This window comes from Rousettus aegyptiacus, unplaced genomic scaffold (genome assembly GCF_014176215.1).
Source record: "Rousettus aegyptiacus isolate mRouAeg1 unplaced genomic scaffold, mRouAeg1.p scaffold_m13_p_1, whole genome shotgun sequence".
NCBI lineage: Eukaryota > Metazoa > Chordata > Mammalia > Chiroptera > Pteropodidae > Rousettus > Rousettus aegyptiacus.
Window position 1 is genome coordinate 157,811,479 of NW_023416284.1, and position 26,994 is coordinate 157,838,472.

At 33.0% G+C, this 26,994-nt stretch overlaps 1 protein-coding gene across 5 annotated transcripts in view; it reads right to left on the bottom strand.

Annotated features, from left to right (window-relative positions):
• Positions 1-26,994, bottom strand: part of THEMIS (thymocyte selection associated) — a 160,346-nt gene that overhangs the window by 109,969 nt on the left and 23,383 nt on the right. For 2 of the 5 annotated variants that reach the window (XM_036221581.1, XM_036221578.1), the window contains exon 2: positions 11,826-11,984. The exons of 1 other annotated variant lie outside the window; for it this stretch is intronic. In XM_036221581.1, coding sequence (XP_036077474.1) covers positions 11,826-11,984 — 159 coding nt within the window. Of the gene's footprint in view, positions 1-601; positions 1,004-11,825; positions 11,985-26,994 lie in introns of those variants that run through there. 2 more of the 5 variants (XM_036221584.1, XM_036221583.1) reach the window with 2 other exon arrangements.

Consider the following 26,994-nt stretch of genomic DNA (forward strand, 5'->3'; position numbering starts at 1 on the left):
CTAGGCCTACACAAGGTCAAGTTCATCAATATCACTACTTTCTACTTCCACATCTTGATCCATTGAAAGGGCTTCAAGGGCAATAACATTCGTGAAGCTGTTATCTTCTATGACAACAATGCATTCTTCTGAAATACCTCCTGCCTGAGGTGTGTCACTCTTTTCAGAAATATGTTGTTGGTGGTTGCTGGTTTTTTGTTTTTGTTTTTGTTTTTGTCATTGATGCTTATAAGCAGATAATTCACCATGAACATTCCTCTCTATGAAAACCTTTAGATATTGGGGTTCATGTTTTCAAACTTTTTAAGAAGTTTGTCAAGTTCTGCAAAAATTTCTGCCAAACCTTTTATTATGAATTTGTTTGGAGGTTCTTCTTGTTCTTCTGCATTTTGTTTTTCTTTTGCCTCTTTTTCAGCTATGTGTTTTTATTCCAGGTCTAACAACTCATTAGTCAATTCCTTAGGAACCATCTCTAGGAGCTCCTCAACATTATCCTCATTCACATTCACACTTTGGTTAAAGTTGTTTGCCATCTCACACAGCCTTGCTGATTTTTGCAACCTCCTCATCCTTGGCAAATCTTTCGAAGTAATGGACAAACCTTTTGAATGTCTTCTTCCAGATGACGTACACACACTCTTTGGTGACATCACCCCAAGACCAAGCAATGTTCTTGATGCGGTCATAGATGTTGCCATTCTTTCAGAATTTCATCATTAGTTTCCACAGCAGCAGCAATACCTTGGGCAAAATTTTTCCTTAGATGTATAACCCTTTGATTCATTGATTAAGTCAAAGAAGCAGTATTTGGATGGAGAAAAATTACTTTAATATGGGGATGAATAACATTGAAAGAAGAAGGATTTCCAGAAGCATTATCAACAATAAGCAAAACCTTGAAAGTTATGTTTTTCTCAAAACAGTAGTTCTCCATAAGCTGGCATGGCAATTCAGGAATGCATCTTGGATGAGGAACTGGGTCATACACAACTTCTTATTGCACCTGTGGTACACAACCAGTGTGTGATTTTAATATTCTTAAAGGCCCTGGGTTCTCATTGTGCCAGATCACAAAAGGTTTCAATTTGTAGACTGCAACATTGCCCCCAAGTAGACTACTATCCCGTCTTTAAAAACCTTGAAACCTGGCATTGATTTTGCCTTCTTACAGTTGAAAGTTGTTTCAGGTATCCATTTTCAGAATAAAAAGGTTTTATACATATTGAATATTTGCTCTGACAAGTAAGTTTTTCCACAATCAGTTTATCTAGAGTTTCTAAAAATTCTTCAGCTGCCTTCACATCAGTACTTACAGACTCACCATTCACTTTCACATTATGTAATGAATAATAATTGTTGAATCACTTAAACCACTTAGAGCTAGCACTAAATTTAACATAGTTATCAGGTCTAGCCTTTCCTTTCGACATCACAAACAAAATTTTGTTTTGGCCATAGTCATGTTGCTGAGAGGGACACATTTCTATGTCTGGTCTTCAGTCCAGGCCATAAGAAGTTTTCATTTTCTGGAGCTACATCTATAAATTGTATGTACTATATTTTTATATAACTGTCAATGCAGTAGGTTTGTTTGTACCAGCATCACCATATACTTCTCAGCCTTTTGGCTAAGATCAAGTGCAAAATCACCACAAACACATTGCTTGATATCACTAGGTGATAGGAAGTTTTTAGTTCTGTAATAATCTCATGGGACCACCCTCATGTATGCAGTCCATCATTGACCAGAAAGTCATTAAGTGATGCGTGGCTATATAGCAGAAGAAATGGTATGTCCCTTCTGAGATTAGGTTATGAAAGACTATGGTTGCCATCTTGGGCTTGCTCAGATCACTTACATGGAGGAACCTTACGGAGTGGGCCATGCATTAAATAACTGAAGCTTCTGGAACAGCTATGTAAATAAACTTAGACAAATAAACATGAATGTACAGTCTTACATTATATTTCTTTCAGATCATGCTAACATAGATTGAATGTAAACATTTACTATGTAATCTTGGGCAAGTTATTTGGCTGCTCTGTGGCTCTGTTTTCTCATATAAAAAATGTAAATTCAGTTAGTAATGTGTATATGTCTGTGTTTAGAACAATTTTATATTTAAAACAGTGTCTGGCACATCCTCAAGATTCTCATTAGAGTATGTGGATTAGGCAGGATAGGTAGAAGGAGTAGAGAACATCTCATCTCTAAGATCTACTATCACATTTTTTTACATGCCTCTTATCTCCCACAATAAAATTTCTATACAGTAATAAAGTTTATAGAGTATGATTTAAAAATTCAAATGAAAAGTGTTTTCAATCCATCCTTATAATTTTAATGTTGATTTTAGAGATGCAATCACAGACTCCTTAAACATATAGTTCAGAAACACTTATGTAAACTTGATTTGGGGGGAACAACAACAAAAAAGGCTCTTCGGCAGAAAAATATTAAAATACTTTTTTTCTAGATATTTCTCATTTCTAATGAGAAGACATTTATTATTTATGCATTATAACACTTCAAAGAAGGAAGAAATCTTTCCAGGAAGCAATCCAGAAATTTACAACTAAACTATGCCCCAAACATTACATGATTTACCAATCTGTGGGGATAATGCAATTAACTACCAAATATGAGAATATATTTTTGTTGTGTTTGGCAAGAATGTCATGTTTTCTAGCTCATAAGAAGGTTCAGCAAAGGAAGCTGTCTTCTAAAGAACAAATTGTGCTTTGAAGCAGTATGTTAATTTTCATAAAAAACAAAATGATTGCTTTTTATTTCTTTTAATATATTGAGCATTTTTTTGAGGTGACAAAATAGAGACATATGGAAACAATATTAATATAGGATGCAACCAATGATGTTAATTGCAATTTTAATCATCCAATCACATTTTGGCAAAAATGCAACTTCTAGATTGCCCTTTGAAAGTCCTTGCCAAATCCCTACAAAGTTTTCATTTCTTGACTGTTGTTTGAGGTTTCATTTGCTGGAGCTGTATCTATAAAGCTATATTTACTGGTCAAGAGCTGGGGATCTTCTTTCAGAATAGCATCTTTATTTTCAAAGAAATCATTATAGTACCCTTGCCAGGGTTATGGTCATTTTCATTTGTATTACCATGAGAAATTAAACATCCGTATGAATATACTTTAATACAGAAGGGTGGGTGATGTCAGCAAAACAGTAGACTAAGGATCTTTGAAAATCATCCCCCACAAAAGCAGTGAGAAAATCCGTAAAAACAAACAAACAGACAAACAAACAACAACAACAACAACAAAACATTTTTCAGAATTATCTTTTTTTTCGGAATTCTGGAAATTAACCAAAAGATTATAGTAATCTGAAGAACATTTATTAATGAAAAATGTCTGATTTTTTTGGTAAGAACAGCAAACTTTGTGACATATTACCTTTTTATATTTTCACTCCTCTCACCCTCATCAAATCTCCAATAGCCTTGAAAATTAACAGTCTGCAATCATAGCAAAACAAGTAGCCTAGCAGTCACAGGATGGGGTAGAAATGAGCTGGAGTTCCTTTAAAACTCATTCTCAGAAAATAGTCATTATTTAACATGTCTGGAAGATTCTACTTGCAACATTGTCTTTATTTTATTTTATTTTGAGCTTACTCAGTGGGAAAAGACTTTTCCTCAGGATATTTGTCAAAAACAATGAGAGGAAATTATTTAATTTCTGTGGTTGCCTGCAGTGGTGCCTAACCGTTAGGGAAAACAATAAGCTAACCAAAAAGCTTAAAAGGAAAAGCTGAGGGATGAGATGTCCATTGGAACATTGAGAAGTTCTGACTTATTCCTGGGTATCTAGAAGACTATACACATGTGTAATACTCTACACACGTGCAGGACTGTGTGCACACTCTGGAAAGTCTGAGAAGGCCCCAAGCTCCCAATTCTAGCTGACTTTGAAGCCCTACGTGAGGAGGAAGTAGAGACTAACAAGAATTTTCAGTTGCCTCTCTGAATGTTGAAGGCATGACCCCAAATGAACACAGAACCCCTCAACAAAGATTGGGAAACCTCTTGATTTCAGTTATTTTAGGAAGATATCGTCCAGACATCAGTTGCCCCCTAAAATTACTGAGCCATATAAAATTTCAGTGGCCATATATGAAAAAGAATGTAGACTTTATAGATTTAGATCAGAAAAGTCACTAAACAACTAGTAATAACAAACCCTGAAGAAAGAGGAGAATCAGATTTCTAGTCGACACTTTATATTGTTTAAAATATCCAGTTTTCAACAAAAAAAAAAATATGAGACAGGCAAAGGAACAAGAAAGTATGGCCCATACACAGGGTAAAAAAACACAGAAACAGTCAATAGAAATTGTCCTGGGAGAAGCCCAGGCATTGGACTTCTTGAGAAAGAAATTAGCTATTTTAAGTATGAACTAAAGGAAATCCTATCTACAAAACTAAAAGGAAGTCTGAAAATGAAGTCATAACAAATAAGAAATATAAATCAAATTTAAAAAGAGGTCAATTGAGATTACCCATTCTGAGAAACAGAAAGAAAAAGTATAAAAAGAAATGAACAGAGTCTCAAATACCTATTATACATCATCAAGCACATTAGCATGTGAATAACGGTATCCCAAAAGAAGAGAGTGTGAAAGGTGGAGAAAAAATGTTTGAAGACATAGTGACAACAACTCCCAAAATTTCATGAAAAACATAAATCTACACATTCAATAAACTCACTATATTCCAGGTAAAATAAACACAGATATCCATATGTAGACATATCATGATCCAATTGTTGAAAACCAAAGACAAATAGGGAATTTTGAAAAGATAAAAACAAACAAACAAACAAACAAAAAACAACTCTACATTTACAAGGGTTTCTCAATAAGATTAAAAGCTGATTTCCACTCATAAACCACGGAGGCTGGTTATGACTGGGATGACATGTAAGAAAATGCTGTTAAGAAAAGAACTATAGACCAAAAATCTCTATGTAGAAAAAAATATTCTTTAAAAATCAAGGGGAAATTAAGACATTTCCTGATAAATAAAAACTGAGAATTTGTCACGATCAAACCTACCATACAAGCAATACTAAAGGGAGTCCTCAGGCTGAAATAAAAAGACCCAAGACAGTAATTCTATTCTACATGAAGGAAAAAGAGTACCAAGAAAGGTAACTAAGAAGGTAAATATAAAAGTTTAAATGTAGATTTTTATTTTCAAATCTTTTTTTCTCCTACCTTTTAAAAAAGGCAATTGCATAAAAAAAAATTATAAATCTGAGTTGATAGACAAACAACATATAAAGATGTAAATTTTATCATAATAATGACTCAAAAGGGGGAAATGAAGCTATAGAGAAGCTAAATGCTATGTACTTTTGAAATTAAATTAGTTAATCCAAACTAGATTGTTATAAATTAAAATGTTAATTGTAATACCCAAGCAACCATTGAAAAATGAATAACTAAATTTATGTATACTTAAAAATCATTGGACTTTTGGTTTCTGTCCTGGCGTATAAGGAGTTTGGAAGTTGTTACTCCATCTGAACAAAAAGTAAAACAATGAACAAACTGAAAAAACAAGTTTTCTTAGATCCATCAGAGAAGTGACAAAGGACAAATCCCTGCCTCCAGAACTGTAGAGATAGAGAAGCAAGTATAGAGAACCACAACCCACCAGAGAAGAAATCTCTACAGAAATCAGAACCTGGGTAGGAATTGCTAAACTGCAGTTGACAAACTGTGTTATATACTTCCCCCAACACACACACACACACACACACACACACACACACACACACACACACACATGATTTTATGTTTTACATCAGGAACTTGACCAGCTCTCACAGTGACTATCAGAGAAAAATACCCTAATGCTTGTCACAAAGGGAGGGTAGAAGAAACTATTTTTTAAATTACATTTATTGAGGTGACATTGGTTAATAAAATTAAATAGATTTCAAGTGTACAATTCTATAACATGTCATATGTATATTGCATTGTGTTCACCATCTAAAGTTAAATTTCCTTTTGGCACCATATATTTGACCCCCTTTACCCTCATCTACCTCTTCCTCCCCTTCTTTACCCTCTGGTAATCACTAAACTATTTTCTGTGTCTATGAGTTTTTGTTTGTCTTGTTCATTTGTTGCTTTCAGTTTTATATTCCACATATTAGTGAAATCATATGGTTCTCAACTTTTTCTGTTTGACTTATTTCGCTTATCATAAAATCTCAAGATCCATCAATGTTATCGCAAATGGCAGTATTTTATCTTTTCTTATGGTTGAGTAATATGCCATAGTATATATGCACTACATCTTTATCTAATCATCTATAGAAGGACACTTTGGTTGTGTCCATGTCTTGGCCACTGTGAATAATGCTGCAATAAACATAAGGGTCATATATTTTTACAGATAAATGTTTTCAAATTTGGGGGGTAGATACCCAGAAGAGGGATTGTTAGGTCATATCATATGATAATTCAATTCTTAATTTTTTTGAGGAATCTTTGTAGTATTTTCCATAGTGGCTATACTAATTTACATTTCCACCAGTAGTGTGTGAGGGTTCCTTTTATTTCACAACCTCTCTAACATTTGTTATTACTTGTCCTGTTGATGATGATCATAACAGGTGTGAGGTGGTACCTCATTGTGGTTTTGATTTGCATTTCTATAATAGCTAGTGAAGTTGAGCATCTTTTCATATGTCAGTTGGCTGTTTGTATGTCTTCTTAGGAGCAGTGTTTGTTCAAGTCCTCTGTCTACTGTTTAAATAGATCGATGTTTTTGTTTTTGAGTTATATGAGTTCCTTATATATATTTTGGATATTAATCCCTTGACAGAGTCATTGTATGCAAATATCTTCTCCCATTTAGTTGGTATCTTAAAGAAACCATTTTGAAATAGACCACAGCATTCTATACCTCCTAATGAGGCCTGCCCTTAAGAGAAATTATTGGTGTTTTATCAGGACCAACTGCTCTGGATGTGAGGGGGAATAAAAATACACAACTAATGACCTCTCTAGGATTCCACTTAGGGAGGGAAAATATCCAGCTCTACCTTGTTCTATATTCTTCCACATAGGAAAAGGGAAATACCCAACTTCACCCCACTCTTGCCAACCTGTTCCACGTAAGGGATGGGGAATAGGACTGAGAGCACTTGTGAATTTTATAGTTCAGGGACACAGGCTCGCAAAAACATAGAGACCTAATTGTAGGACTATAAACTGTTTCACCCCTGGCCACACTTTATTGCCACATTACCAACAATTGTTTCTACTACAGCTCTGTTTACCCAGTACATCATGCCTGGCTATTAAGAAAAATTTAAAAGGCCCACTAAAAATCAAAAAATACAGTAAAAGAAACAGATCAAGCATCAGAATAAGACTCTAATATGGCAAAGATGTTGAAATAGTCAAACAAGAAATTTAAAACAATTATGGTTAATATGTTAAGGGCTCTTGCGGATAAAGTAGAACAGGTGGACAATGTAAGCCAGAAACAGGAACCTAAGGAAATGCTAAAAGGAAACACTAGAGATCTAAAACACTATAAAAGAAACAAAGAATGCCTTTACTGGGCTCATTAGTAGACTGAATGCCGCAGAAGAAATAATCTCCATAATTCAGTATGAATTAATAGAACTTTCCAAAAAAAAAAAAAAAAAAGCAATTAGAAAAAAAACAAAAACAAAAAAGACAAAAACAGAACAGGATATCTGAGTACTGTTGGATAACAGCAAAAGATATAGCAAGGTATTTCCATGCATAATGAAAATGCCAGAAGAAAAAGAAAGAGAAATAGAAACAGAAGCAATATTTGAAGCAATAATGACTGTGGATTTTCCCAAATTAATGACAGATATCAAACCACAGATTCAGGAAATTCAGAGAACACTAAATAGGATAAATGCAAAAACGAAAACAAGAACAAAAAAAAAAACAAACAAAAAAAAACTAAACTAAAAACTGCACAGGAATATTTTATTCAAATTGCAGAAAATCAAAGATAAAGGAAAAATCTTGAAAGAAGCCACGGAATAAAAGACTTTACTTACAGAAGAACAAAGATAAGAATTACTTCCGACTACTCCTCAGAAACCATGCAAGCAAGAAGAGAGTAGAGTGTGGGATTGCAATTTGCTGCAGCTGCATGGAAGTTCCTCGAAAAATTGAAAATAGAACTACTACATCACCCAGCAATCTCGTTTCTGGATATTTATCCAAAGAAAACCAAAACACTGATTTGAAAAAAATATATATATGAATTCCTATGTTTATTGCAGCATTATTGCAATAACCAATATATGGCTATCCACAGACAAATGGATAAAGAAGATGTGGTACATACAATGAAATATTACTCATTCATGAAAAAGAATGAAATCTTGCCATTTTTGACAACATGGATGGACCTAGAGGGTATTATGCCAAGTGAGATAAATCAGAAAGAGAAAGACAAATACCAAATAACTTCACTTACATGTATAATCTAAAGAACAAAATAAACAAAATGAAAACAGACTCACAGACACACAGAATGAACTAGTGGTTGCAGATGAGAGAGAGACTGAGGGGGCTGAGTGAAAAAGGTGAAGGGATTAAGGAGTACAAATTAGTAGTTACAAAATAATCACAGGGATGTGGAGTACAACATAGCAAATATAGTTGACAGTATTGTAATAATTATGTATAGTGCCAGGTAGGTATTAGAGTAATCAAGAGATCACTTCATAAAATATATAAATGTCTAACCACTATGCTGTACACCTGAAGCCAATATAAAATAAAATAATATTAAATGTCAAGTCTAATTAAAAAAAGGAATGGTGGTACATATATACAATAGAATATTACATGGCCACAAAAAAAAAAAAAAAAAGAATAAAATCTTACCATTCGTAACAATGTGGATGATCCCAGAGGGTATTTTGCTAAGTAAAATAAGTCAGACAGAGAAGATAGATACCATATGATCTCACTTACATGTGGAGTGTAAAAAACAAAAAAAACAAAATAACAAAACAGAAACAGACCCATAGATACAGAGAACAAACTGTTGTTTGTCAGATGCAGGGGATTCAGGGACTGGATGAAAAAGGTGAAGGGATTAAGAAGTACAAATTGGTAGTTACACAGTATTCATGTGGAATATAGCCAATAATATTGTAATAACTTTGTATAGTGCCTGGTGGACACTAGACTAATTGGGGAGATCATCTCCTAAATTATATAAATGTCTAAGTACTATGCTGTACACCTGAAACCAATATAATGTTAAATGTCAACTCTAATTGAAAAATAAAATCATATATATATGTGTGTGTGTATATATATACACATATATATATATATACATATACGTATATATGACTTTTTGAGATTAAAATCTAACTGGGAGTTGAAATTGAAAGCTTTGAGTGGAGTATAAATATCAAATATCAAAATGCCTTTGTCAAAACTTATAAAAAATATTAGTGGCCTTGTTTTTATCTCTCTCCCTAGTGCTGATGTAGAAGGATTACTCCTATATTTGGGATCCCCTTCATCATAACCTCGTTTTTTTTTTTTTTTTAAAGAAAGTATTTTCTGATCATTATCAATCACTTTAGCCCTTCCTTCTAACCCTGATCTTTACAATAAAACTAATATTGTAAGTACATTTTTCAAACTGTTGCTCAATTGGTGCAAGATCATTATGTCAGTTGAAAGCTCAAAAGGATATTCTAAATAATGACTACCCAAGTTAAACTGTTAGTCAAAGCTAAGTGTTTTAATTACTGTAATAAGAAATACCCCATAATATGAGAAGATTCTAGTCAGTTTAACTTACTAAATATTTGTTATATATATCTTCTCCTAAACACTATGGGGATATAGCAACAAATGAGATTCAGAATCAGTCCTCAGCAAACTTGTGATCTATTAAGCAGATGGTGCTCATAAGACAAGCACACAAATAACTTCAATTACATGCAAAATGTATTGAATATGATGATTAAGGCGGGAAAGACTATAGTGATTCAAAAGGAGAGTTAATACATCCAATTAGAGTTCTTAGGAAAAACTTCTTCTAAAGCAATGGTTCTCAACCTTGGCTGCTCATTAGTATTACCCTGGCAGCTTTGGGAAACCTTGGTGATCAGACTTTATCCCACACCAAATAAATCAGAATATCTCAGGCAAATGGCCTGAGCACCAAGAGTTTTTAAAGTTTTCTAGGTGATTCCAATGCATAGCCAAGTTTGAGAACCATTGCTATAAAGGATAGGGAGAGGAAAGAATAATTAGAATAAAACAATGAGTAAGATTTCAATTGAAATGAAGCAGAATATTGGAGCACTTGAAAGTATCATCCCCTTATATAGTTAATTTATTTTTATTCTCCAAACCTCAGTTCAAGTATAACATTCTCTAAAAGGCTTTGCCTGACTCAACTGATGATAATAACAATATTAATAATGGTAATAAAAGCTGATACCTTCTTTTTTTATAGCCCTTGCTATATGGTAAGTGCCATTCTAAGCACTTTAAATACATTTCAATATTTAATCTTCCCAACAACACTAGAAGACAGAGAGCATTATTATTCCCATTTTACATGTAAGGAGGGTAAAGAACTTGGCAAAGTTACATAACTCAGAGTGGTAGAGCTGGGATTCATATATAATAACTCAGAAATCCATGTTCTGAAACACGACCAACTGGAGTTAGATGTTCCTTATCGATACTCTCATAGAAACCATGCATAATTCATTCATACCATGAATCACATTATATTGAAAATGTTTGTTAGATTTTTCTCTTCTACTAATCATTCAATTTTTTATTGATTTATCTATTCAATAAACAATTATTGAGCACATTCTCTGTGCTAGAAAATGTGCTTGGTACTAGAAATATAAAGTCCCCTATGTTATGCTGTATCTGTGAGGGATTTTTAATTTAGAGCAGAAGTTAGCAAACTGCAATTCACAGGCCAAATTCTGCTGGCTACCTGTTTTTATAGATACATTTTTATTGAACCACAGCCATGCTCATTGATTTATTATCTGAGCTTCTTTTATGTTACAACATAAGAATGGAATAGTTGTGATAAAGACCATCTAGTCTAAAATTTACTATCTAGTCCTTTAGAGAAAAAGTTTGCCAACTCCCGGTCTAGAGAATAAGGCAAATAAAGAAATCATCATTGATTAAAACATGGTGCATGCTATGGTGCCCAAGATATTTTGGAAACATAAAAGAGATATCTAGGTTAAGTTAGAGGGTACACATAAATTTTCCAAAGACATGATATTTGAACTAATTTTGTAAGGCTGAGCAGAATTAAGTAGACAAGAAAAAAAAAAAAAAAAAAAAAAAAAGCAGCCAGACATCAAAAAGACAGGGAAGTTAGTTGTGATTCAGGGAGCTAGAATAATGGCAATAAGAATAAAGCGGGTTGACATATTTAATATATATTAATTCACTCTACATAATTTATAAAAATATATATCTTTGATTTCTTCATCTTCACTATCTAGCATAGCTGGTTCTGCATATAGTTGGAACTCACTAAATATTGTTAATAAAAAATATTCAGTCCTAAGTAAAAAATGTTTGTTAAAAAGGGGAGAAAATATTTGCCTTTTATCAGTCTTTAAAATCATATACAAATTCTGATTTTTACCCGTTCCCCTAGAGTGAAAAAATAACTACCATATTTTTTATTGTTTTCAATTATATAGATGTATATTTCTATTAGCAATGCAGTTTTACGAATGAGAAATGGTTGTATATACTGTACCTGGAAAATTCATCGGCAGTTCAAATGGTTGTGGAGACTCACAACCTTCAATGTGCTCACAAATTTCAGCTATGATTTTCTTAATTTTGAGACCAGTAATTTTAATCACTTCTCCTGTCGACAAACAGCATTCATTTCCAAACATTTCATAGATAGAACCTGAAAAAAAGGTTTAAAGTTTTCTTAAAATAATAATTAAATAATGAAGAACGAAGTAGAGTCAAAAGCCTCATATAAAATGTCTTTATTCAGTTCCTCTCTTAGCTACCTACTAAGCAGGAATTAATCAAGCTTTTGCAAATGTACAGCATGCACCAGAAAAAGTGTTAGACTTCCTCTTCATCCACTGGGCAAAGTATGAATAATCTTATTTTCATTGTATTGTAAATTGAATTTATGGTTTCCTCTGTACCTTTAGCTCATCTTTCCAAGGTCGAACTACAAAGACATCTTTCCTTACCAGGATTTATAATCTATTTTTTGCAGGGTCACAGAATTAGGCTCACATGAGTCAAGAATGATCTAAGTAAGTACTGCAAACAACATTGTAATATAATCCAAGATCCGAAGACAGAGGGTCTGCACACCAGAGCTCTATATTAAGAGCATCATATCTACTTCTTAGACCTGGTCTCTGCATCATTGTGAATATAAAATGGACTTTTGTCCATTTTATCTCTTGATTTTTGGCAAGCTGAAAACTCTCTCAGTATCTTTATGGCAATAGGGGGCAGACCAGCCCAGATAAACTGAAAAGCTTCATTTTAGTTAGGATTTCAGTCTCCTTCCTTTTTATCATAGATACAAAGCTAAGCTTTTCACTCATTTATTTTCCTTTTATACTCCTGATGGAAGAAGAGCAATTAGTGAAATGACCAGAAGATGAACAACAGAAAAGAGAAAAGGCAAAAATTCTCGATAATCCACCCTTAGTTAAAAGGGAACAACCAAAAACTACATCTCTGGGATATTATCACTTGACAAATAAACAGTAAATTAAAGACTATATAAATAAACATTACAGAATTGTGTGGTTTGAAACATATCAAATTTTCCTTAATTCTAATATGATTTATAACCTCTTTATCACACTAAAATGTGAATAATATAAGCACAAGAATTTAGGTTGGTTGGTTTGTTTTCTGAATTTTTTTTCTATTGAACCCCCTCCTTATCGAATCTTGCCTGATATACAGCAGGCAACTAAAACATTTTTATAGAATTAATGGTTATCATAAAAGTTATTAAGCTTGACTTTCAATCTAGCTTTAAGCAACTCTGCAATTGTATCAGAGTCTAAAAAGAAAGCAGAATGAACACTCGAATTAGAATAATTTGAGGAGGTTTTGACAAATGGGCAATTTACACAGAGGCACAGCCAGTTCTAGGCAACACAAGAAAATAAATACCCTGATCTCATCCTCCCTCCACTTGACTCTCTGATAGGCACCCCACAGGCCAAATTCAACCAGAAGCCAGACAGCAAGGGAGGTGCTGATTTCACATTCTCAAGTAGAGAGTGGAAATGAACACCAAACTTACTTTTCATTACTTAATGAGGACCATTTTTACATACATACTAGTGTAACTGTTCCTCAAGTTTGAGTATATATTTCTAAAACTCCCTTTTTTTCTGATGCTATTCCTTTAACTACATATGTATTTATACTTTTCATTAGCTCCAAAACACAGCATTGTCAGTCATTACCAATCCTTTGAGAGCAAGTTTAGATATTAAAAAAAATAATAAATCCATAGTGACAGTTTCTTTAATAAAATCAGAATAGTTTATTTCTATGATCTTCATCTGGTAATTAATTGCATGCTAACATTTTACATCTTTAGTAGTATCTCATCTTGTACTTAACTTTTTTATGGCTTCAGTTTTTATTACTCCCAATGCAATTTTAAGTTTCATATAAGAAAATATTGTATTATATTACTTCATAACTATAACACATCAACTTCCTTTCCTTATTCATTCAACAATCTTTAATTAAAACCTACTGTGTGTCTGACATAGTGATTGGTAGTGGACATCTAAGATAAAATGAATAATTTTTTCCTCCCCAGAAGCACTAACTGGAAGGGAATAGACAAGAAAACAGGTAATGCAACAGATTATGAAAAAGTTATAATTTAGAAAATATAGGGCATTGTGGGAGATATTAGAGGCATTCAATTAAGAAATTACATGGTGAAGAAATTAGGGAAGGATCCCTGGAGATGACAGCCGAGCTGAATTTTAAAGAAAGCATCACTAGATCTTAGGACAGGCAGAGGTATTGTAATTGAAAAGGCACAAAGATACGAAAAAGCCTCATACATTCTGAAATTTCAAGTAGTTTGTTATATTTGAAATGTAAAGAAAGGAAAGTGGTAAGAAAGGAGAATAGAGAAGTAGAAGGAGCATAGATTTTCAGTATTTTTATAAAATTACCAACAAATAAAAAGGCCAATAAAAATCTGAAGCAACCACAAAGTCAGAGAATCTACATTTTCAATCCGGAAACTAATATCAATTTAATGAGAGGTCATATGTATCTAGGTACTTGCTATCCAAAGTGTCATCTATGGCATCACCTGGGAGCTTGTTAGAATCTTGACGAGACCCCAAAACTGCTGAATCAGAACCTGAATTTTTAACAAGACCCCCAGATGATTCGTAAGTACACTAACATTAGACAAGCACTGGTCCAGGCAACAAATGTATAACTGAAATAGTCTCTGTTGTGACATTGTTGCAAAACTAGTGAGGAAAGAACATGCCATACGGAGAAAGCATTTCATTTCATTGAGGGGAATGTTGAAAGTGGGGACAAGGAAAGACAAATATTTTAAGTACAAAAATGACATGGTAAGATTTTTCTTTGTCACATGAAACAGAACATAATTTAACCTATTCCATTTTAGCTGGTCTGCTGGGCTTAATTTCAATGCAATGGGTGTCTAATTGTAGATGGAACATATATCAAACTGACTGACTTGGAATGCCATTTTTTCCAAAGTTTCCATTGCAATTCAAAATTAAAAGATGAAATTATGTGAGATTACACATCAGTTCACAGGGAATAGAAGCCAGAGAATTCTATGAGGAGAAAATTCTATGTTTTAGTCACCATACAAAATGCTTTTGACTCTTCGGGTCTCTTTCCGAGCATCTTTCTCCTTTTGAAAAAAGAAAATCACTCTTTTCGGTAATGTAAAAAAATAAATAAATAACCTTATGCAAATACTATTCTTTAACATTTTTCTTTAATCTTTGTGACCTGATTTTCTCTAACCAAAAAAGCTATTAATTCACTTTCAATAGAGTGGTCAGCAATGCTCAACACTAGAAAGGTATTTCCATGATAGGTGACAAGAACATACAGCAAATACTAAATCGCTGAAACTTAAAAGGTTCTTGTACTTTGTCATCAATATGATGTTCAAAATATACTTTTTCCTCAGCGAAAATATAAAATGGCTAATTTAAAAAATAGCCAACTTTCATAATCTTAAAACAAGTATATATAATGTATAAATTGCCTTTTAAAAATTCCCTGAGATGTGTGTCTGAACTATGTTTGTGTATATACAGGTATTAAAATTGTTTTCATTTCAACAGGACATGTACTTTAAATATGCAAATCTAAAATCTATTAAATCTTTACAGACTGATTCTTTCCAAGTCAGAGCATATGTATTCAGGATAATGCCAAACATCAGAGAAAGCTGGAACAAAGCAGCCTGTTTTCAGTGATCAAACATCGCCCCTGAAGGCTGTAATGAAAGAGCCATGCGCCTTTGAAATCACCTTCTCTGTAATGTTATTTTGCTCAATAAAAACGACACATTAATATCCTTTTATGAGCTCATCCCTTATTTGACAATTCATATAAGCAATGCTGTGATCACATCAGAACAGCCAAAACAATTGGTTCAGTAGATTTTCTTCCATTTCCTCTACATAGTTAAAAAGGCATGAGAGTCAGGAAAGAGGATGCTTACAACATTTAGAGTCCCCCCCCACTTTATTCAAGATTCACCCATTCCCTCAGTTCCCCATCTCCTTCCTCTGCTATACCAGGCCACTCGCTCACTCCCTTACCTCCTCATCAGCCTGTCAAAGTTTAACCAATCCTAAAGATTCAGCTCGCATTTTTCATTGTCTTCTTAAAAGCCTTCCTTGATCCTCATACCTAAATGAGAAATAACTTTCCCTCTGTGTTCTTCATGTGTATCTCCATTATAGCCCCTATAGGATTATTATCACAGCCTGCTATTAGGGTAATATTTTCTGACCATTGGTACTATGCATATTTCAGAATTCATTATGAGTTCCTAGAGAAGAGATATCTCTTAACTATATTTATACTAATTTTCATATATATACAACTAGTAATGTAGTTAGTAGATCCTTAGTGAACGTTGAATCATAATTTAGTTTAATTGTAAAATGACAATAAATTATTGTGACTATAGTAGTAGTTCTTCTACATCAGCAGTTTAAAGCATGGTCAACCCAAAGCTTTGACATGGTTTATATCACCATTTGGCATGCTTAATATCAAATGAACAAGCATATGTGAGATTAGTTGACAACCTTGTGAATCATCTAGATAAAAATATTAGCGTGGTAATTCTATAATATGAATTTCTATTTGTTAAGCTTGCCACTTTACCACTATGTTTACTATTTTTATATTTCTGAACTTCAGGATGAAAGGAAATAATAAAATAAAATGATCTGAGATAAGTTTGAAGGAGTTAAGCAATTACATGTGTGAAGTTTACTTGAAATTGTATGACAGTGTATAAAACCACATCAAATCAGGGTTGCTAGTGGAGATATATCTTTACTACTCATAAGTAGGTACGATTATTCTTTAGAACGGAGTGTGAAAATAAGTAAGCACGAAGCAACAAGCTTGCAGATGTACTAGAGGTAGATTCTACCAGTTAGATGTTGGATATACCACAGAGTGGTATATCTGAACAATGATAAGAAATGGTCTCTCTTACTCCACCACCAAATTATGAATATAAAGACAACAAAATATTGGCATTAGGATTAGGTAGTAAGAAAAATGATAACCACACTAAGAACTAAAGTACATCTGAGTATATAGGGTTCTCTTTGTGAGTTGCAAGGTTAAGTGTTTTCTGGGAAGTCAAGCTTAAAAACTGAGATGTGCTAAAGACTGTAGTAAATGCTAGTGAGTCTTAAAGAGTCTGAATATGGGGAAGCAATAAAAGCCAGAACAGGTTGGAAAGGCAGGACCCAAGAGCCAATAAAGCAGATTAAAATAGTAGTGAGACCAGAAACCAGAAAATGCCCAACTTTTCAACCATACAAAATGAAGAACATATCATTTAGATGACTAAGTTTTAGTGGTCAAGAAATAAAGATTCACAGTTTTATACACTAGTTAAAAACTTGATGTTTGTTTAATGGCAGAATTGATTTAATAGGTTAAATAAAACTGTGCTAAGAGAGTTTGCAAGTTGGTGGTGTAACAGAAGTCATTATTGTGGCTCTTTGTGTTAACAATTACCAGAGCAAAGGGATGTAGGATGTGGGAGTATGAAATGAATATCACTCCTACACATCTACAAACCATTTCCTTATGATAGTGGAACAAATCATTGGTTCTATATCTCTTGACACTATTACTGATTAAATATTCTTCACATTTTATCCAAATATTAACCTTCCAAATGTCATCCTAAATAATGTCATAATTTTTATATGGAAAATGTCACATTGGAAATTGGTTTATTGTTTTAGAAAGGACATGGTTTCTGGTTCATTTTATACATTTTATGTACTTTAATGTTTTAAAACCTAAATTTTAAATAAAGCTACCGTAGAACTCTATAGCCATTTAAAGTAATAAACCTGTTCTCTATATCCATTTAATGACTATAAGTATACTAGTTTAATTGATTATACAGGGGCTCCAGTGTACTATAATGCGTCCATCAAATGCACAAAAAATAAAACATCACCATATTATAAATTTTTCCTAAATTCATTAGCATTGAATTCTTCATGAACTAGTTTGCTTATGAACTATAGTTTAGAAATTAAGAGTAAAGATTCAGAAGATTTTATAGAAAATTTGAAGTTATTTTATACCCATTGAAGTAAATAATAAAAATATACTTGTATTTTGTTTTTATTTATTTTATTTTTATAATACTTTATTTATATTGTATTTTATTAAAGTAAGAGTCCATGATAGATTGAGAAAAGAAAATAAATCGGACCTTCACCATAGACAGTTTGAGAAGGACTTTCCTACAACATTGAGTATAAAAGAATGACCACAGTCAGCGCAAGGAACCAGATGCTGTCTCAGGGAGTTAGAGTAGAATTTGAACATACTGAAAAAAGGAAAGTAATAACCTAATACATGAAGTCTTAATCAGTATTATTAACTCATCTATCTCAATGTCACTAGCAGCCTGGGTGCCCTGGCTAAAAGACACAGGAATTTTAATCAACCTGACAGTAATAGTTCTAATTGCAAATTATTATATTGCCATTCTGATTTTTACATTATGTTCTTCTGAGTTGTATGAGGCAGTGCTTTAGCTTAATTGACCCTGAGCACTTTGAATTGTTAGACCTACACAAGCTAAGGTACAAAGCCACAAGCAGGTAAAATCCCCTAGAAAATGAATTCTATGAGTTCTATCTAGTGTGTCAGGTATTTTCTATGACTGAGATGGCAAATATCTAGATTACAGTCTAATAATTTTCCCTCCCATCACTAATTATCTATGGCATATTTCCAGCTAAATCCAGATGAGGCCTGATAATCCTCTTCAATATAAAGTCCTAGGTAGCTAGCTATCCATCAGTTAAAGAAGGCATAGAAGGTATAAATGATTCCCAACCCAGTTCTACATTATGACTTACCTTGTATTCTTTAAGCTCTTGTGGCTCACATTTATTTTTAAAGATTTTAATCCTCAGATTGGGCTAATTTACTCCTAATATCTTAGTCTAAAGAAATCAGGCAGAATACAGACTCCCTCAATCCATCATTTTATTTTTTCCATAGCAGCTGTCTGAATTGAGGCATAAAACATCTAACTTGATAATAAAAACAACTTTATATACCTGGATGGCAGCTGTAGGGTGAGTTTCAACTTCATTTACATATCTAAGCAAAGTGCCACTAATTCTAATAATGTCTTGATTCATTGAAACTCAATGTCAGACAGGAGCTTAAAAACCATCATATCCTAACATATTATAATGCCTGAGTCTCTATGCAATATCTTTACCAAATGGTTGTCCAAACTATACTTGAACACTTTCACTGATGGAATTTCAATTATATTAAAGTGGCCTAGTCTGTTTTTGAGCAATTCTCACTGTTAAAGCTCTGCATTTTATTAAGTGTTATATGTATTCCTATAGGGTATACAGTGTAGAACTATTTTTAGTCCTATTTAATTCTTCCAATAGCGACCTTAGAATGTTTGGAGACCCTGTCACCAGTTGTTCTTCATAGCAAATCAATCTGTCAAACAATTGAGATGTGTTCAGGACCACTGCTTATACCATAGGTTTCCCACTATAAAACTACTTGAAGCACAACTTGCATGAGTGTGAATGGCATTCTTAAAGTTGTGCCTCGTGATATCATGCCTCTCAAAAATGTGTGCTCTTCAGTGTTCCAGGAGAGTGACTATCGGGGATGTACAAAGGTGATTAGATTACCTGCCATTAAACTAAAAATTTTCACATGAGGAAAAAGGTGACCATGTCATACTAACAACATTTGGCTTTGCCAACCCATGAGTCAAAGTAATTCCTATAGGAGAAAAAGTAAACAAAATTGTAAAGCTAAGTAGTAGATTTAATGAAATAATATCTCGCCAGTAGTTGGATTCTTCCTCTGTATTTCTTCCATCGCTAAAGCCAAGACATGTAGATTATTTCCCAGAAAAGGAGAGAAATTTAGTTATTGTTTTGTTCTAAGACTCAAAGATTTTTGAATACTTGGAGAGATAGTAATCTTGAAAAGAGAACTTTTATTGGAAGGGAAAAATATTTTTTCACAATTATCATAATCTTTTTATATGAACATAAAAATCAAATGATAGAAGATTAGTACATAGAGATTATAGATAAAACTCAATGCATGACATAAAATAATTTTTTTCCTGCAAAGAAAATTATAATTTATTTTTAATTGCAAAGATGAAAAAATCCAATATTCCATTTTTTACTTCAAAAATTGGCTCTTCGTGCCACATCAGGAAAAAAATAGTTTTATAAATCAAAGCTTTTAATTAACAAGATTTGTTTCCTATTGAGAGAAGTCAAAGCCAGGTCTTAAGGAAGAAGGTCATAGAATTTTTGCTTTGAAATTAGTTTATAAAGAGAATAGAAGAATTACAGTCTATCTCTGAGAGACCAGTTGGAAAGGAGAGAGGTAAGTTTAAATGAAGAGCCATATTGGGGAAGATTAGTTGGGCCTGATTTGGAGACATTATGTGGAGAGAGTACAGAGAGTGCCATAGATAGCTTACCCACATCTCCCACGACTGCCTTCAGGAAGCTCTGACTACAGGAAGCTTTGACAAATGACCATTCTAAGAGCACTAAACTAATGTGAAAAAAGAAACTCAGTTTATCAGTTTCTCACTTCTGTCTTGTGAATACCTCCTTCAACAGCTGCCTGAATGTCCAGCAAAAAATTATATCTACATTAGGTGGGTATCAGAGTCCCTGAGTCCACCCTCAGATTTGATGACTTACTTCAAGGACTTACAGAACTCAGAAAAGCTATTATAGTCACACTTACAATTTACTACAGAGAAATGATACATATTAAAATTAGCAAAAGAAAAAGGAATGTAAGGGAGACTTCAAGAAACAAGTTTCTAGTTGCCCTCTCCCAGTGGAGACACATGGACAGAGCTTAATTCTCCCAACAGTGGTGGATGACAATGTTTACAACGTATACAAACTATTACCAACCAGGGAAGCTCAACAGAACCTTGATATCCAGGGACTTTATTAGAGGTCAGTCACATAGGCAACATCACTGACTTTAACTACTCAACATTCAGTAACTCTTCAGACATCAAACTAATATAGCATGGCCCAGAACCTTAGTCAAACCAGAACTGGCATTCGCTATAAGTCACATTGTTATCTCAAGCTATCTAGAATAGGTCAAGTTCAAAAGTATACAGAAATATTCTTGTGAGGCAGGATACTCCAAGGAGCCAGCCCACAGCCAATACTTCAAAATGTGCAAAGTTTGCACATCCAAAATCTTAACTCTTTACTGCATAGCATGTCGCAAGACTATGTTAAAGCTTGTTAGGAAAAAGCTGTAGAAGAGAAAGTGAATGAAATAGGTGTCCTTTGAGTGGAGAACTAGACATCGTCTGGCAGAACTTTTGGAGATTATCTGAATATATAGAGGTATGAAGTTTTCAATGACATTATATTGACATAGAAATTGATAGAAATTTAAATTACACTTAGCCATACCAATGCAAATAATTATTTTCCATGAAAATAAAAATAATTTTTCCAGTGTGTATGTATATATATATATATATATATATATATATATATATATATATATATAAAATTGACCTGTGCCTTGTAGAAAAGGTAACTTTAAACATCACATATTTGAAGATAATAATCAGGTTTGAATAGTTGAAAATTTATTTTAGCATTTTCGATTATATTTTTTTCTGCATATATGTGTACTTGAACTGGTTTTTATGTTGTACTCGTTCTCTTATTTAATAAGTTAAACAAAATCTTTTACATGTTCATCTTATATTTAAACAGGAGTGATGTTTTCAACTGTGAAAAATTTTACTTTGTCAATCTCACATTAGTTGTACAACATTTCCATTCTCTTTTCAACACACCTAGTCTTTCCAATTTGTAAAAGTGGGTTCTTGATTCTCAGAAGTGCAATAATAATTTGATAAATAAATTTTTCAATATTTGTATTTGGATAAAAATACGTTGAAATTAACTTTCCTCACATTTGTAGAACACTGTGTCTGATTTATACTGTAGATTTTCTTCCTTTTTTTTTGGTCCTGCTTTCCCCTCCCTTGTTTTCTGATTTATTGAAGGATTTTTTAAATGATTGATAAAGTAAAGAGAGAAAATTAAAGACCTAGTTTGTCTTCAAAATATATTAAATGTACTCAAGTACTTCCATAAAGTGCAATATTCATTATAAGTTACCTGTTCAAAGTGTCTATAGTTTTATTCGGTGAATAGAAATTATAAAATAAACAATTAACACCATTGCATAGATATGTGACATAATAGTATATTTTAGCAGATCAAATTATCTCTTTTTATAAGGATTTTCTCATCAGAACAAATCTACAACAGAATTTGAACATCTTACTTTTAAGAAGGAGAAATATTTGTAAATTTTATGTTCAAAAGAGTTAGATTGAGAAATTTTAATACACAATAAAATTCTAAAGTGTGTTCTAAACACTAAATCACCTTTCTGTGAGAGAACTCATTGTCTCCTTGTTTCCATGAAGTTTTGAAAACAATGAGGAACATTTCACACCAAATTGAACTGATAGGTATAATATTTATAGGAATTCCAGAACTCACTATTATTAACCAATTATGAGCTCCTATACAATTCAGAGTACAATGCCATAAACTAAAGATACAAAAGAAAGAAAGAAAGAAAGAAAGAAAGAAAGAAAGAAAGAAAGAAAGAAAGAAAGAAAGAAAGAAAGAAAGAAAAAGAAACCCAACCAAGTAAAACACACAAAAACAAAGGATGACTTTTCTTTGAGATGTTTGCATTCCAGGTAGATGAAGATAGAAGGTACACACAGATGTTTAAGAACAAAAACAAGTAAACTAGTAGACACTAATGCCAAGCACAAATAATTGTAGCTAGGGTTACTCATGTTTCTCTGATCTTTGATTAGAACTGATAAGAACCACCACCCCACCACCCTCAAATGGTTTTCACTGCTATAGAAAAGGAGATTTGACTATCCTTTTCTGAAGACTGTTCCTTTCTTCTCAGAGCAAAGAAAAAAAAATGAAGAGTTCTTTTAGTTATGTAAACCATTGTTCTTGAGGAAACTTAGACGCAACCATTGGCTTGAATGCAGCTGTGCTTAGCCAAGCAATTTTTCTGTAATATTAATTGGTATGTTTGAGTCACAACTCTTTCTCTATTTTGAGAAACAAAATAATAAATGGTTGTGAACCCATCCTCAAAACCCCAATTCAACTGCTGAAGCAAATACCAAAACGACAGTTGCTTAAACAAGAAATATATTTATTTTTCTCAAGTAACAACCTGGTAGTAACTTGTCAGGGTTTATATGGAAACTTCATAGAATCCAGCTTTTTTCTATGTTACTATTCTGGCCTCTTCAACATGAAACTGAGGCTTACATCCTAAGATGGCTTTTCCAACTCATGTCTTAATTTCAGCTAGTGAGAAAAAGAGATGGAAAAGAGGAAGACATATTCCTTTTGCTTTCATGGCATGCAATAGAATTTTACACATCAAATACTTAACTCATTGCTGAAAACTTAATCAAGTGGCTACATTATGCTTCAAGAGAGCTATGTAATATCATCTTTAGCTGAGCAGCTGTGTTCACAGCTGAAATCTGTTACTGCAAAAAAAGGAAAGAATGAATGTAGTTAGAGGGATAGCTAATAGTCATCGATCCAAAAGGTAAGGGAAAGGAATGTATATTACATTATTTAAATTAGGTTATACTGTGCCTGTAAATCTTACATTGTCTTATGGGGAAAAACATATTTTTTTATTTGAAACACCAAAGACAGGAGGTCTGTTGCTAAGGTTAAGACTGCAGGATAAAATTTCAGGGCTGATCTTTATCTCCGCTGAAGAGACACAACTGTTGAACACACACACACACACACACACACACACACGAAACACACTTCCTCTCTTCATTCATTCCTAGGCATTCAACAAGGTAAAAATCACAGATAAGAATGCTTTCTCTAGAATCAGTTTCAAATACAAGATCTACATTTAATAGATGCGTGATCTCAGGCAATAACTTTATATGTAAAATAGGGAAAGTGCCCCAATTTCCTTATTTTTAAATTGAGAATATTAATAGTACCTCAAATAGTCATTTTGAAGGTCAGAGAAGATATAAAATTTTAAGCATGAAGTCCAGCACTTGCATCTATTAAAAAATATTAGCCATAATTTGGTGTCATCATTATTATTTTATATGTTTAAGACTGAATAATTCAGTATAATGTTACATTATTGTAAGCTGGTATGATTTCTTGGTGAAGATGAAAGATGTTTCCTTTTATGGATGGGGGTGGCATTTCACTGAATAAAAAATTGAATTTTTCTCTGTTAATTGTCCTAAGAAAGAGAAGAATATGGAAGAGAAAATAAGGACTTGAGAGGATGAACTTTATTTGCAAATAAAGATACATTCAAGGTTTGTTTTTTTTTTTCAATTTGGAATAATGAAATTTGGTATGCCAAATATGGGTTATAAGTGTGTCAACACATCGAACTCCTCATTCTTCAAAGTGACTAAGTCAGGTAGGTCTGGGAAGACTGCTGGCTTTGTCTGGTGACCTCTGGCTGCAAGTTGCCTTGTCTGTTTACCCATGTGCCAAACAAATATTTCTATTGTGTATGTGTATCTTATATAATTTAAAGAAGAAGAATGGTCCAAGGGTACTCCTAATGGAAAAGATAAGCTGTGTTCTTTCATATGGAGGTTAGCTGAGAAATAACTATACAGTGCTATAGCTGTTTAGAAAGAAGCCTTGAAAGAAACTTTGTTTGTTTATTTATTTATTCATTATTTTTATCTTTTCAGAAAATTAACACACGCTATGTGGCAAACAAAAGAACGATAAGTACTACTGATATAATGGTGAGCAAATGATATGTGGTTTCAACTTACATGAAATTTTTAATATATTGGAATAAAAGATACTAATCAAAATATCATAGCAATAAGTGATTATAAAATTATAATTACTATAAAAGAAAGTTGCATGGTATTAGGAAAAAGGGCCTGGGCTTCTGGGTTTCATGAATAGTACCTTTGTACTATATTTATTTATTAAAGCATTCAGTATTAATTGAGTTCCAGGCTATTAATCTCAAGCTTATAGTAAAGTCTTATTAAAAGATTTCAGCTGGGACTTCTGTTTCTGGGAAGATGCAGTAGACATCCAATTTTTTAATCTCGTATATCCCAGGCTTGAAGCTGAAGAAGCTGGCAACCTAGAAATGCCAATGAGTACAGATGAAATTTAAAAAAAAAAAAAAAAAAAAAAAAAAGCGCCAACAAATCTTGTTCTCTCTAGCCAAATGAACAGGAAAGGAACGGTTTAGTAAGACAGGCCACTTTTTGACAATAATCACTCTACTCAAGTCTAACACCACAGAAAAAATTTGGTTCTACAACCACCCACACTAGGAAAGGCTGAGTAAAGATGTTAAAATCCCATCCTCGACAAACGTAATAACAACTCACCCACCCTTTGCTGGGGTGGTGTCAGAAAAGGCAGAGTTGAGAGATGGGATTTATATCTTTGTGAACCAGTAATAAACCCCTACTGCCTGTCAGAGAAACCATGTTGGGAATCTGGACTTCTACCCCTACACAGCAGTGCTGAGGTGCTCTTCCTTCTGCTGGCTGCTGGGATGATGCCAGATATGTCTAGTTAAAAAAAAAAAAAATAGGACTTTCACTACTGCCCACCATTAGGTATAAATGAAGACCAATGATGAGGCTCTGCTATGCTCCCATCAAAAGTGGCATTAGTAAAGACCAAGTGAGAAGCTAGTACTCACATTCTCACTAGCAGTTAGGGGGTTCCCACCTCTTCAGGTGTCAACAGAAGCTGAAGGGGGGATTGGGATTTCTAACTCCACCTTGCAGTAATGATGCAGTGTACCCTATCCCCTGCTAATTTGATATTGATGTATCAATAGTTACATTAAATGTAAATGGCCTAAATACATCAATAAAAAAGCAGATTGGCAAAGTAGATTTTTTAAATGACCCAAATATATCTACAAGAGACTCATTTCAAATATAATAACATAGGCAGGCTGAAAGAAAGTGGATGGAAAGATGTATTATGCATATATTTATCGAAGGAAATCAGGCATAGCTATACTAACATCAGAAACAGTAAACTTCAGAGTAAAGAAAATTACTAGGGACATTACGTAATTATATGAGGGTCAATTTACCAAGAAGATATAGCAATCCTAAATGTATATATACCAAACAACAGAACTGGAAAACAAATCAAGCAAAAACTGGTATAACTAAAAGGAGGAATAGACAAATTAACGATTATTGTTGGAGACATCAACATTCATTTCTCAACAATTGCTAGACATACTAGACACATTACTAGTAAGTATATAGAAGAACAATAACACCATTAAACAACAGAATTAATCTACATTTATAGAACACTATACCTAACAACAGAAAATACACATTGTTTTCAAGATCTTACTAGAACATATACTGAGATATCTTTTACCAGAGAACAAATCTTAAAGAATCGACTTAAAGAATTGAATCATAGTATTCTCTGAACACAATGAATTAAACTAAAAATCAATAACAGAAGGTAACAGGAAATTCTCCAAACCCTTGAACATTTGAAAAATAAATGTCATACCTCCAAATGTCCCTTGGGTAAAAAGGAAACTTCAAGAGAAAATTAAATACACACACACATAACATTGAACTGAATAAAAATGAAAAACAACATATCAAAGTTTGTGAAACACAGAAAAGTAAGTACTGACAGGGAAATGTGTAGTAGTAAATGTTTATATTAAAAAAAGAGCAAAAGTTGCAGATCAATAATATAAGCTCCTTTCTCAAGAACTTGGAAAGAAAAATGGAAAAAGAAAGAGAAAGTCAATAAAGCAAAGGGAAAATTCTTTGAAAACATCAGTGAAATCAACAAACTATTAGCAACTCTGAAAATAAAAGGTAGAGAAAATATAAATTACTAATAAGAGAAAACAAACAAACAAACAAAAACAGAGGATATGACTACATGCGTTCCAGACATCTTAACCTATGTAATTTGATGATATGGGTGAAAATTGATTAATAATTACAAAATTTTCCCAAAAGAAAT